The sequence below is a fragment of the Trachemys scripta genome, chromosome 3 (assembly GCF_013100865.1).
Source record: "Trachemys scripta elegans isolate TJP31775 chromosome 3, CAS_Tse_1.0, whole genome shotgun sequence".
NCBI classification, from domain to species: Eukaryota; Metazoa; Chordata; order Testudines; family Emydidae; genus Trachemys; species Trachemys scripta.
Genome location: NC_048300.1, coordinates 68,492,951 through 68,506,597, shown reverse-complemented (window position 1 = coordinate 68,506,597; position 13,647 = coordinate 68,492,951). Strand labels below are relative to the sequence as shown.

Genomic DNA, 13,647 nt, shown 5'->3' with positions numbered 1-13,647 from the left:
TAATTCCTGTTTGAACTAGAGCATATTTTTTAGAAAAATATCCAGTCTTGATTTAAAGTTTTCCAGTGATGGAGAATCCACCATAACCCTTTGTAAATTGTTCCAATGGTCAATTACCTTCACTGTTAAAAATGTGTCCATTAATTCTAGTCTGAATTTGTCTAGCTTCAACTTCCCCCCACTGGATCATGTTGTACCTTTGTCTGATGACTGAAGAGTCCATTATCAAATTCCTGTTCTCCATTAAGGTACTTACAGACTGTGATCAAGTCACCCCTTACCCTTCATTTTGTTAAACTAAATAGATTGAGCTCCTTGAATCTATCACTTTTACGCAGTTTTTCTAATTCTTTATTCAGTCTCATGGCTCTTCTCTGAAACCTCTCCTCTTTATCAACATCCTTCTTGGACTACATTCTTTGTTCCTAGATGTATATATTTACATTTGGCAATATTAAAACACTTGTGTGTTTGTGCCCTGCCTCCCAAGCAATCCAGAATGTTCTCTATCAATGACTTGTCCCCTTCATTATTTAGCACTCCGCAAATTTGTGTCATCTGCAAGCTATCAGTGATGATTTTACGTTTTCTTCCGGGTCACTGAAAAAAATGTTAAATAGCATAGGGCCAAGACCCAATCCCTGTGAAACACCATAGAAATACACACACTCAAAGATTCCCCCATTTATAATTATGTTTTGAGACCTTTTAGTTAGACCGGTTTCAGAGTAGCAGCCGTGTTAGTCTGTATCTGCAAAAAGAACAGGAATACTTGCTCTAATAAATTTGTTAGTCTCTAAGGTGCCATAAGTACTCCTGTTCTTTTTTAAGTTAGACCATTTTTAATTAATTTAAGTGAGATGTTAATTTTGTATCATCATAGATTTTTAATCAAAATGTCATGCAGTACTAAGTCAAATGCCTTCAAGAAGTCTAAGTATATTACATCAATACTATCACCTTTATTCTTGAAAAACCTGCCGGTAGATAAATAGAGGGTTTCATTTTCCATGACTGTTTATGTTTTTTACCTGCCCTAAATCTACACAACTGTGTTTAAAGATGAAGTTTATGATTTTAGGTAAACTTTTTGAAAATGTAATCATTAAATAATCTGTATAAAATGCCACACCTGGAACTGCACAAAACCTGAGAGCTATGGGCAAGTGACTAAATACGTTTGCTGATTTAGCACAGGAAACTCAGAGGCATAAAAAAGAGAAGTAAAAAATTGCCAGTGGCTGGGACACAAAGAGCTGTGGGTCTTTCCAGCTAAAGCAAAGATAATTGATAATGGTGACCTCCAGAAGTTTAAACAATTTGATCATGCAAAAGAAGTTTTTAGAACAAAAGAGAAGGAAGAGGATTAACAGGTAGAGATCATCTCAAAAAGGACCTAATCAAGAATGCTTCTTTTACTCGGTTTTAACTTTATATGATGATTTTCTTACAAAAATCTTTAACCAGTTTAATTTTTAGTGAAGGCTTAGCACAGCAGTTCTCAAATTGTGGGTCAGGACCCCAAAGTGGGTTGCGACCCCATTATAATGGGATCGCCAGGCTGGCATTAGACTTGCTGGGGCCTGGACCCGAAGCCCAAGCCCCGGGTGCTGGGGCTCAGGTTACAGGCCCCCCACTTGCAGCTTAAGCCCTTGGGCTTCTGCTTTGCCCCCACCCCACCCTGGGCGGAGGGGTTCGGACTTTGGCCCCCCATGCGGGGCGGTGGGGCTCAGGCAGGCTCAGGCTTCATTCAGTCCCCCCTCCTGGGGTCATGTAGTAATTTTTCTCGTCAGAAGGGGGTCGCAATGCAATTAAGTTTGAGAATCCCTGGGTTAGCATCATTCCTTTCCTAAAAATATTTTACAAGTTTTTTCCCTCCAATTATAGATGTAACTATACATTAAACCTGTATTGATTTATTGCCACATTGGTACTATTTCAACAAGTTGACATACTAATGTTGATTTTGATCCATCAATTCAACGATTTTTCTTTTCTCGCTCTCCATTAGTTTTTCTATTAACTCAGGCTTAAAATCAGTTGTGGTTTACTTTTTCTTTTTTATCCTTATTTATAGAAAATTTAATGTGTAATAATTGTTAAAACTCCATAAACACTTTCAAAAATATAATCAACATTATTTTCCATATATTTTCCATGTGAATATGCATCTGTGAAAGTTCATAAATCAGAAACAGGCTGTATATTATCAAAATGTTTTAATTAGACAGTGACCAGCTATCACCAAACTCTAATGTTCGATCCTGATCATAAATATATTTCTCTAGGTTCTAAAAATGAGGGATAGTTGTTCAAGTAATTACATGCACCCTTTCTCAGTATTGCATAGCTATCATAATATATCTAAACCCCTGAGGAGTAGCGGAGAACTCACAGAATTCCTTTGTCTTCTAAATTAAATAGCCTTCTACCATCAATCTATAAATCTTATCCACATGTAGGTAGTACATGATACAGCTACTAGTTAGTGGTGATAATTACTCTATTGCTGAATAGCAGTAGCTTCTTTCATAAATTGATGAAAGGGAGGGATAGCTCAGTGGTTTGCGCATTAGCCTCCTAAACACAGGATTGTGAGTTCAATCCTTGAGGAGGCCACTTAGGGATCTGGGGCAAAATCAGTACACGGTCCTGCTAGTGAAGGCAGGGGCCTGGACTTGATGACCTTTCGGGGCTCCCTTCCAGCTCTATGAGATAAAAATATATGGAGATATTCCTATTTTATTTGATTGAAAATGGTTCTTGCAAGGAACAGCTTCAGAGATCTTTGTCAAGACTGCAAACCAGAAAGGGTCATAAATTATAAGGATAGTATTTTATAAAAAAAATCCTCTCAAACATAAGAACCCTGTCAAAATGTTTCTTGCCAGATTCAGGACCGAACAGAAATCTGGAGTACTGAAAGTTCTAGAAATGAGCAGAAGATATTAAGAATCTGCACAGTGTCTGGACAGGAGAGGGTTTGAGGTCCAACAGAAATTAACCTACAACCTCTTCCAGGGAAAGACTGACTTTTGTTTTCTATATCATACAGCACCAAGCACACCATCAGTTAAACAGTATTAAACAATATTTGATAACAATGAATGTCTCAGCTACCTCAAAAAAGAGTTCCAAGGAAGCATGACCAAAATTAAATAAAACTAACAAAATATGTATATTAGGAATTAGATCCTTGGACTTTCAGTCCTGATCTCTTCTTTTCACTAAATACATATACCACTTCTAAAAGTCAGAAATCTGTGTGACTAGCCAAAGCCTCCACAAAAGGGATCATCTCTTCCCTCAGAATCATCACAGACTGGGGTGAATACAGTCTTATCAAAATCCATTCAGAAAGTTAGCACAGAATCAATGAAGAAGGAAACACTTTGGTCTAGTTGAAGACAGTTATAGGTATGAAGGGAAGGGCAGAAAGCCAGTCCTATTGTAAGAATCTGTAATCTAATATCTCCACAAATGAAACTAAAATCAGTGTTATCATGGATGTAGTTTTCACACATGCCGAATCAAAGCAGATATTACAAAGGAAGGCAATAGCCTTGGAGGATTCTGAGTAGTGACTTAACAGCAGGCCATGGTCATAGATCTAGTGGTGAAGACAAACGTCTCTTCCTGTTCTCTTACTGAGTTTACCAGAGGACTTAGAGATGGCAAACAGTGCAGAGTAACACAGTGAGGCCTGCCAAGGAATACAATGGCTGGATATTGGGAGATTGAAGAAGCACCCCTCAACCAGATGAATGAAAGAACTGGGTAAAGGGGCAAATATCCATTCACCTGAGGGTTTTAGGGAATTAGACTCTTGAGGGGCTTCCATCGATTAGATGAGGTTCTCGTCTCTTGTCCCTCACCCTCACCTCCTATTTCTCCAGTGTTCTGGTCCTATTTTTTTTTCTTACTTCTTACTCATTCTACATCCTGAAGAACAAATTTATGAGGTAAGGGAAAGATGGAGAGAGCAGAGTTGCAGGTTCCAGACTTCTGTTGTTGGAAGCCAAAATAACTAAGAAAGGTTCACATAGTTAATCCTTGTATAGAGCTGATTGATTCCACTACTGATGTTTTATTTGAAGGATGAGAAAGAGAATAGGCTTTACAACAAGTTGTGAAAAACTCATAAGAATATACTCTGTGCATAAAGGGACTGATTCTGTTCCTATTTAAATCAACAAGAGTTTTGCCATTGATTTCAATGAGAGCAAGATCCTGCCCATAAGGAACAAGTGCATAGAGGAACAAAAACAATCTTCATATCCTAATCTAGCATACTGTATTTCAGGATTCTAGTGATGGTATTAGCATTTTATAGCTACAATATACGTTAAGATTTTAAAAGTTATTTATGAAAAGCACCACCTTTGATTTACAGAAGTACCCAGACTGAAGATGATGGAGCCACTTCTATCAAAATTAAATCGTACTCTAAAGATCATTTTATTTACAGACTCAATTTACTACATTTCTAGAGCAGAGTAGTCCCATTTCTGTGTATTTGTTTCTTAATCTGATTATGTTCTTATGCTCATAAGTGTACCATATGGAGCAGGAACAAGCAAAATTCATTGGGCTTAGATGTAGAATCATGTGACAAAGCTTCTGTGTGTAGGACATATTGTACAACAAACCCCTGATGTTAAACAAACCCATATAGAAAAAAAATAACAGGATAGATGGATTATATGGTTATAAATTGTGGTTCTGAGTATACCAACAACTATAAGACAGTCACAAAATCATATGTCTATACTGATTTCTAACCAGTGAATACTATCTTTTTTCCTACAGAAAAGTCTTTAATAAAAGAAGCAAGAAAAAATATTCTGAATGATTAACATTACTATAGTATTCAGGACTGCTGGCTGCCGACTCTATGGACATACAGGGAAAGTGACGATACACCCTGTATTAAGGTTACTTAAAATTTTTCACTTTTAAAAAAATTCTTGAAACTTTCTTTGAATTTTGGCAGGGAAATAGCCATAGGGTCATGGATGTGCCCTTTACTGGCCTCAAAAAACTCTATTCAGATACAGCTGAGTTATTGGGTACCAAAAAAAATTTCCCATCTGAGGTTAGCTTTGTACAGCTTGCTTTAGACTTGCTGCCAAAATCCCTCAACATTCTGTAACACTGTACATGCACTCATCTCAGGCATCTGACTTCAGATTTCACAGAGAGCTCATGTTCTCAATAGGACACAGAAAAAAAATTAATCTTCCCTCCTCCTACTCCCTCCCATCCCTTTTGGACTATGGAAAGATGCACTGCACGGTGACACAGGGAGACCATGAGTTTCAAATGCACTTCTTATAAATTCTGTTAATAATTCTGTACTGTTGACAACCCTTATTGATATGCAATGTCTTATACTCCACTGAGAAGTTACATTAACTGGGAATAGTACTCAGATCTCTAGCCAGGCAGACCCGAATCCCTTCAATTTAGCCACATTTCCTATCAGAAGGACCCTGCCATATCTTTGGGCATGCTGTTTGTAAAAGAGTGCTAAATCATGTATAGGTAACCCACTGTTTCATTATGTTATATCTCCACCTCTAGTGGCTGGTTGACATAGGACTCTTCCTGTTAACTGATGTAGTTTGTCCTGGAGCATAATTGGTAGAAGTCTGTTCTGCAATGCTAAAAGCTCAGGATTCAAACCTTCCTGAGGATACATGATGAAGAGATTGTTACAGCTGCACATAGCAAGACCTGGGTTTTGCCTTATTAAAAACTAGAACACAGATATTTTGCTCTCTGTGAAAGATGAAAGTCATTAAGAGCCAAATCCTACTTCCTTTTCTCATGCAAATAATAAATTTCTTTAAATGGGACTATTTGCATGAGAAAGGCAAATAGTTTTTCTTTAGGGCAGCCCCTATTTCCAAATTTCTAGAAAAGTAAAAAAACTAAAAGGGAAAATATGAAAATGTATAATGAATTAGTTGAAAATTTTTTAAACCCTGGCACAGGCATCAGTTGCCTGAAAGAGTGAACTGTGGGCTCAAAGAGTGAGTTATATTAAAATAACGAAACCAGAGGCGTTCAGCTTTAATAAAAGAATCGTATACTTCCATGCTTTAGGGTAAACAAACTTTTCTATAAATAACTGTCTTTGCATATTGCTTCTATACAAATACATAACTATACACGAGCTATTTACATATTAAGAATCTTATCAGTTATCTCTGTATCCGGTTACCTTTCTTTTATGATGGGTTGTGGAAGCATCCATCTCCTCCTCTCCTATATTGTCTATCTGTGATGTTGGACTACAGTTCATTCTCTCCTCTTCTTGCCTCTGAAGCCTGTCTGCTACAGCTTGGATGGCTTCTGTCCATTCTTCCCTATCAAGAATAAACCCAAATTCCTATTAATAAAAACTAACAAGGCTTGATCCCTTCTGCAACCAAATATTTTCTAATGAATGCACACATAGTAGTAGTATTTTACCTGCAAAGTTATTATGCTACATAATAAAGGAACTACTGAAGTAATTTGCTTCAATTTACTCCCATATACTACATAGTCTGGCAACTGGTACATGCTCTAGATCCAGCAGCATAGGATATATGTGCATGGTAGATTATATCACAATAATTATGTGTGTTTGATTTTGTAAATACTTTAATAGCAAGTTAAATATCTTAATGAGGCAAAGTATAGCTCAGGGTTTAGGGTTGGCAGTATTCTGCAATCCCTATACAGTCTATGTTTCTTGATGGGCTTTTTAAAGGAATATCACTAAGAAACAAGAATTGCTCAATAGAAGGCAATGTTGGGCTTTTAAAACAATCTAACTACCTTTAAATGTGAGTATATATCTATACTAATATAATATTAACAAGACTGAAAGTAAAGCTAGTAGCTATGCAATTTCTAAAATAATGCCAAACCATGGTATTAATCTCCACTGGAAGTGGGCACTAAGAAATAACAAGGATCACAATACAGCTAAGTAATGATACTTACCATGGCACCTCATCTCATGTCTCCTACACACTTGTCTTGCGAATGAAAAGTTCATTCTTATTCTTATACTTAAATGAATGTGTATATATCTACTCTAACAAGGAACTGTAATTATAACTTAAGATATAGTCATAGAATATTGCATTTTCTGACAAAACAAAAGATATACTGGAATGAAAAGAAATTCAGAGCTACTGAGAGAAAAAAATGTGTTTCAAATTTGGTTTATGTTGCTGAAGATGTAACACTTCAGAGACATGTCATGACACAACTTTGGATAAGCTGAGCACATTCTTTCCCTTAAGTTATATAAAGTTCTTATCGTATACTTGATACGAACTAGGAATATTTTACAAAGGCTAATATATAAATTCTTAAAATAATTGCACACAAATAATCAGATTATGTAGTAATCAAAATCAAAACTTGTGCCATACTGGTAGATGTGCTGAAACTTCTGCCCAAGAATTTGGAAGACATAGCATTCCTCACCGTTCCTCTGGAGTGTCTACATGAAATGTCCTCTCTATGACAGTTGTCCACTGAAGACATCTAATAATAAATGTATTTGGCTTCGGTCGCTCTGTTTTCATTAGCTGGCATTCTAGAAAGATATAAAGGACATTTTTTTTCTTATAAGTATTGCTATTATAATATGGGAAGAGCAAATAAAATTGTTTAGTTACATTATACATAGTTTATATACACATCCAGTATTTATAAGAAGCTATGGAATGAATTACCCAATGCCTAGCTGAACTTGGGCCATGGATGAAAGCTAGTTAGTTGCAGGCAAGATTGAGATAATATTTGTGGGCTGGAGGAAACTTCCAGAAGAGTTGATGGAATTTGTATCAGTGTATCTCATACAAGGAGAGTGATCTCCATTTGCAAAACAGGTGTGCAACTTGAGAGTGATGTTAGATCTTGGACTGCTCAAGGATGCCAAGGTAGTGCTTGTAGCTAATGGCACCCTTTTCCATCTGCACCTGCCAAGATGAATGTGCTCTTTTATATGCAATGCAAACCAAGCCACAATTATTTATGCCGTTGTCACTTTAAGATTAGATTGCTGTAGTGTGCTCTCCATGGGGATACACCTTAGGACCATTCAGAAGCTGAAGCTAACAGAACGTTGCAGACAGCTTATAAAGAACATCTTATGATCTGCACAGTCTTCTAATAAGCTTCCAGGTGGAATTCAAGGTGTTGGTTTTAATATATAAAACCCTAAATGGTCTGGGAGAGACTAGCTTCTTTCCCCTAGTATTCTGCCACAGTTAAGATTAGCAGAGGGGCTCAAGATGGAGCTCCCTCAATATAAAGAAGAAGGAGCTGCTGACAGGACATTCTCTGTGAGTGGTCCTCTGTTTTGCAGCTTGCTCCCCCAGCTCTGCCAGAGCCATATTTTTCACCTTTCAAGCATACTGTAAAGCCCCCCCTTTTTTTTTTTTTCAGTTTGTTAAAGCTGCTGAGATTGCTGAGAGTTGAGGTGCATATATTTATGCTGTAATTTTAAAATGTATAAGATAGTTACCCAGAGCACTAGATAGGCATTTATCAATGTATTTTTAAAAACTAAATACATTAAACATAATAAAATAAATATTTGCAATATTGTACATATGAACATACATTAATTCATAAAACTATATTTGCTGTACATCCATAAACATATTCCTATACAATGAATGGTAATTAGAAGTTTGCTTTTTCAAGTAAATTTTTGCGAGAAGAGAGTTATGTTTAAGTTAAATTCTTCAAAATTTCTTAGGGAAGGAGTAAGTTCATCCAGATCTTCCCATATATAACTGAAAATCAAGACAAAATAGATAAGGCATTTCAGAGAACGAGCTAGACGACAGTTACCTTTTCCGTAACTGGTGTTCGTCGAGATGTGTTGCTCATGTCTATTCCACAATAGGTGTGCATGCTCGCCCCGTGCACCGGTGCCGGAAGTTCTTCCTCTAGCAGTACCCATAGGATAGCGCCCTAGCGACCCCTGGAGTGGCACCTCCATGGCGCAGTATAAAAGGAGCTGCGCGCTCCCCCCATCCTCAGTTCCTTCTTGCCAGACAACTCCGACAGAGGAGAAGAAGGGCGGGATGTGTAATGGACATGAGCAACACATCTCGAACAACACCAGTTACGGAAAAGGTAACTGTCTTTTCTTCTTCAAGTGATTGCTCATGTGTATTCCACAATAGATGATTCCAAGCTATATCTGTTGGAGGTGGGTAGGAGTTCACAAATTCTCGGGACCGAGCACAGCCCTGCCAAACCCGGCGTCATCCCTGGTCTGGGAGACGATTGCATAGTGTGAGGTGAACATGTGAACTGTAGACCATGTGGCAGCCCTACAAATGTCCTGAATAGGGACATGGGCCAAAAAGGGAGCCGACAAGGCCTGCACCTGAGTCAAGCGCGCCTTCACAATTGGCGGCGGAGGGAGTCCCGCCAGGTCATAACAGGTACGGATGCACGACGTGATCCAGTTGGAGAGCCACCGAGTGGAGATCGGCCAACCTTTCAGGTGCTCGGCCGAGGAGATGAACAGTTGTGAGGACTTTCGGAATGGCTTAGCCCGCTCCACGTAGAAAGCCAGATCTTGTCTCACATCCAACGTGTGGAGGCGGCGCTCCTCACTGGACGCATGGGGATGGGGGCAGAGGACCAGCAGAAAAATGTCCTGACCCACGTGATAGGCGGAGACCACTTTTGGGAGGAACGAAGGGTGTGGGCGGAGCTGGACCTTATGATTATGAAACACCATGTACAGGGGATCAGAGGTCAGGGTCCTGAGCTCCGAGACCCGTCTAGCCGACGTGATTGCAACCAGGAAGTCCACCTTCCATGAGAGGTGTGACCAGGAGCACGTGGCTAGCGGCTCAACCGAGGAACCCATGAGACACTCCAACACCAGGTTTAGGTCCCACTGCAGGACAGGGGGCCTAACATATGGGAAGAGGTGATCCAACCCCTTAAGGAATCAGCCAGTAATAGCATGGGAGAATACCGTATGGCCCTGCACCGGCGGATGGAAGGCCAATATGGCCGCCAGGTGCACCTTGACTGATAAGGGAGCCAGGCCCTGGGCTCTAAAGGTGAAGAAGGTAGTCCAGAATAAGCTGGATCGGGGTGGCCACTGGGAAAACTCCTCACTCATCTGCTTTCTAGGAGGACAGCCTGAACCCGTTCCAAGCATGTCCTTTCCTCCCTACCTAACCATTGAGCAGCCACACTGTGAGGTGGAGTGCCACTAGGTTGGGGTGGAGGAGGCGGTCCTGGTCCTGGGAGAGCAGGTCCGGGCGGGACGGCAATGGCCACAGTGGGGCAACCGCCAGGTCTGTGAGGGTCCTGTACCAATGGTGCCTGAGCCATATCGGGGAAATCAGAATGACCCTGGCCTTGTCTGTCTTTATCTTTTCCATGACCTTGTCGATCAGCGGGAACAGGGGAAAGGCATAGACAAACTGGCCTGACCAGGACAGGAGGAAGGCATCGGAGATAGCGCCCCATCCCAGCCTCCCCCAGAGCAGAAACGGGGACAGCGACAGTTCTGCCGAGTCGCGAACAGGTCCATCTGAGGAGTTCCCCACACTTGGAAAAGTTTGTGCACCACCTCTGGGTGGAGAGACCACTCGTGCTGAGAGGAGAAGTCCCTGCTCAAGCGATCCGCCCATGCATTCCAGGTGCCCAGCAGATGGAAGGCCTGTAGGCAGATGACGTGGACTATACAAAAGTCCCACAGCCTGAGGGCTTCATGGCAGAGTGTAAAGGATCGGGCCCCACCTTGCCTGTTGATGTACAACATTGAGGCCATGTTGTCTATGAGGACCTTGACCACCCAGCCCGCCAGGTACGAGCAGAAGGCCATGCACGCCAGCCGTACCGCCCTGAGCTCCTTGACGTTTATGTGGAGGGTCAGATCGAGCCGACCACAGATCTTGTGTCTGAACATTTCCCACATGGGCCCTCCATCCCAGGTCCGATGCATCGGACACCAGCTCCAGCAACGGGGTCCTGCCCCTGAACAGGACCCAGTGGAGCATGTTTCTCGGGGAGGACCACCACGGTAGGGAGGTCGTCACTGGCTCGGGTACTGTGAGGACTTTGTCCATCCTATCCCTGGCCTGGGAGAACTCCGAGGCCAACCAGAACTGGAGGGGCCTCATCCTGAATCTGGAGTGACGGACCTCATACGTGCATGCCGACATTGACCCAAGAGCTGGAAGAACGCTCTGGCTGTTGTCACCGGAAACCTTGTGACCGTGTCAATGAGCCCATTCAGGGTCTCTAACCTATCCGGTGGGAGGGAGGCTCTGGCCCACGAGGCATTCAGGACCGCCCCAATAAACTCTATGTGTTGAACCGGGACTAACGTGGACTTGGTGTTGTTTACCAACAGGCCCAAAGTGGTGAACATGGACAGAAAGACTGCCACGTGATCCTGCACCTGCGACCGGGAGCTGCCCTTGACCAACCAGTCATCCAGATAGGGGAAGATCTGGACCCCCCGGTGCCTGAGGTAGGCCACCACCACCGACATACATTTCGTGAATACCCTGGGGGCACTGGACAGGCCAAACGGAAGGACCGTATATTGCTGGTGTTCCTGCCCCACCGCGAAACAGAGAAAGCGTCTGTGCCCCTCGAATATATGAATGTGGAAGTACGCGTCCTGCAGATCGAGGGCGGCGTACCAGTCCCCGGGATCCAGGGAGGGGATGATGGAGGCCAGGGAGACCATGTGGAACTTGAGCTTCACCATGTATTGGTTCAGGCCTCACAGGTGCAAGGTGGGTCTGAGCCTCCCTTTGGCCTTCGGGATAAGGAAATAGCAGGAGTAGTACCTCTTGCCTTTGAACTCCCTGGGTACCACTTCCATCGCTCCTAGGCCCAAGAGCCGCCCCAGCTCCTGCTCGAGTGGAGCCTCGTGCGAAGGGTCCCCCAGGAGGGACGGGGGGTGGTTGAGCGGGGAGGAAGTAAATTGGAGGGTGTAGCCCCGGGAGATGGTGTTGAAGATCCATCAGTCTGAGGTTAGCCGTGACCATTCCAGGAGGAAAGCACACAACCGATTGGAGAAGGGAAGCTTTATTGAGGGTGGATCCCTGATGAGAACTGGCAGGGCGCCTCCAGGCATCCTGTCAAAACGGTCCCGCTTGCTTGCCCTTGGAGGACCCAGGCTGGGGGCTAGACCGAGACTGCCTCTGTGGGCACCTCTTATAGTCCCGTGACTTCTTATAAGCAGTCTCGTATTTTGAGTGGGTGGGCTGAGCAGGAGCCATGATGCCCCTCTCATGGACACCGCGGAGTCCATGGACCGCGCGGCCGTGTCTGCTGCATCCGAAGCCGCCTGCAGGGTTGCCCTGGCAGCCACTGTACCCTCCTCCACCAGCACTTTGAACTCCTTCCTGTCGCGCTCCTGGGAGTCCTCGAACTTGGGCAGGGAGCCCCACAGATTAAACTCATACCGGCCCAGGAGAGCCTGGTGGCTCACCACCTGTAACTGGAAGCTCGAGGATGAATACATTTTTCTTCCAAAAGAGTCAAGGAGGCTGGAATCTTTATTTTTCAGGGTAGGAGCTGGCTGGCCCTGCTGTTCCCTGTGGTTGACCGACTCCATCACCAGGGAGTTAGGAGCAGGGTGGGTGTATAAGTATTCATGCCCCTTGGCGGGTACAAAATACTTGCGTTCCACTCTCTTAGAGATGGGGGCCAATGAGGCCAGGGTTTGCCACAGGGCATTCGAAATTTTCGCCACTCCTTCTTGGAGATGCAAGGCCGCCCTGCCCAGTGCCGAGGAGGACAGCACGTTAAACAGGGAGTCCGAGGGCTCCTCCATCTCCTCTGCTTGGAGGTGGAGGCTTGATGCCCCCTTTTAAAGAGTTCTTGGTGGGCCCTAAAGTCCTCCTGCAGGACGGAGGGACCGGAATCACTTCATCTGGGAAGGGTGAGGAGGCTGGCACGGTACTTTGTGTGTCCACAGGCAGAGGGTCCACCACCTGGTGGTCTTCGGGGATGGTGCCGAGGATGTACGTCCCACCGACTCCTTCCTCAGATGTCTGGAGAGGGAGGCCGATGGTCCTTCTGAGGCTCTGGCCACCCGGGGCTGCGTCGGGGGCCACGGTGCCCACTGGTACCATTGGGCTGGCCATGGGGCCCGGTGCCACCGCATCTGCTGTGGCACCGGTGAAGCTGGCTGTTTGGCCTGGCCCATCGATGGACAACTACGAAGGGAGGCTGGGCGGACATACAACCTGCCACTGACCGGGAGGAGCGGTGGCATCAGGAGCGATGCCGACCACGGGATGGCGATCCCGACATGGAGGACTAGTATCGTTTGTAACAGCTGTTCCGCGATTGGCTCCGGCGGGCGGACCCGTGACGGTGATACGCCGACGATCGATGCCCGGGGCTGTGGCGACAGTGCCATGGCAGGGTCCTTGCATGGTACGCCGAACGGGAACAGATGGTCAGATGGAACCCAACCAGACAGCCTGGTGGGCGTCAAGGGCAATCCATGTGGACTTCGCCCTGAACAGTCGCTGGGCGGCGAACGGCGTCGGGAACGTTCCCTCGACCGAGACCGCTACTGAGCCAGGAGTCACTGCGGAGATCCCAGCGGCGGCTTGCTTCTGGAGTACTCCT

At 44.1% G+C, this 13,647-nt stretch overlaps 1 protein-coding gene across 5 annotated transcripts in view; it reads right to left on the bottom strand.

The window, feature by feature from the left end:
- The window catches only part of AKT3 (AKT serine/threonine kinase 3), a 257,770-nt gene that overhangs the window by 90,547 nt on the left and 153,576 nt on the right, over nt 1-13,647 (bottom strand). For all 5 annotated transcript variants that reach the window (XM_034765003.1, XM_034765005.1, XM_034765006.1 and 2 more), the window contains 2 exons: nt 7,489-7,600; nt 6,227-6,371 (listed from right to left, as the gene is read on the bottom strand). In XM_034765003.1, the coding sequence (XP_034620894.1) occupies nt 6,227-6,371; nt 7,489-7,600 (257 nt within the window). The remainder of the gene's footprint in view (nt 1-6,226; nt 6,372-7,488; nt 7,601-13,647) is intronic.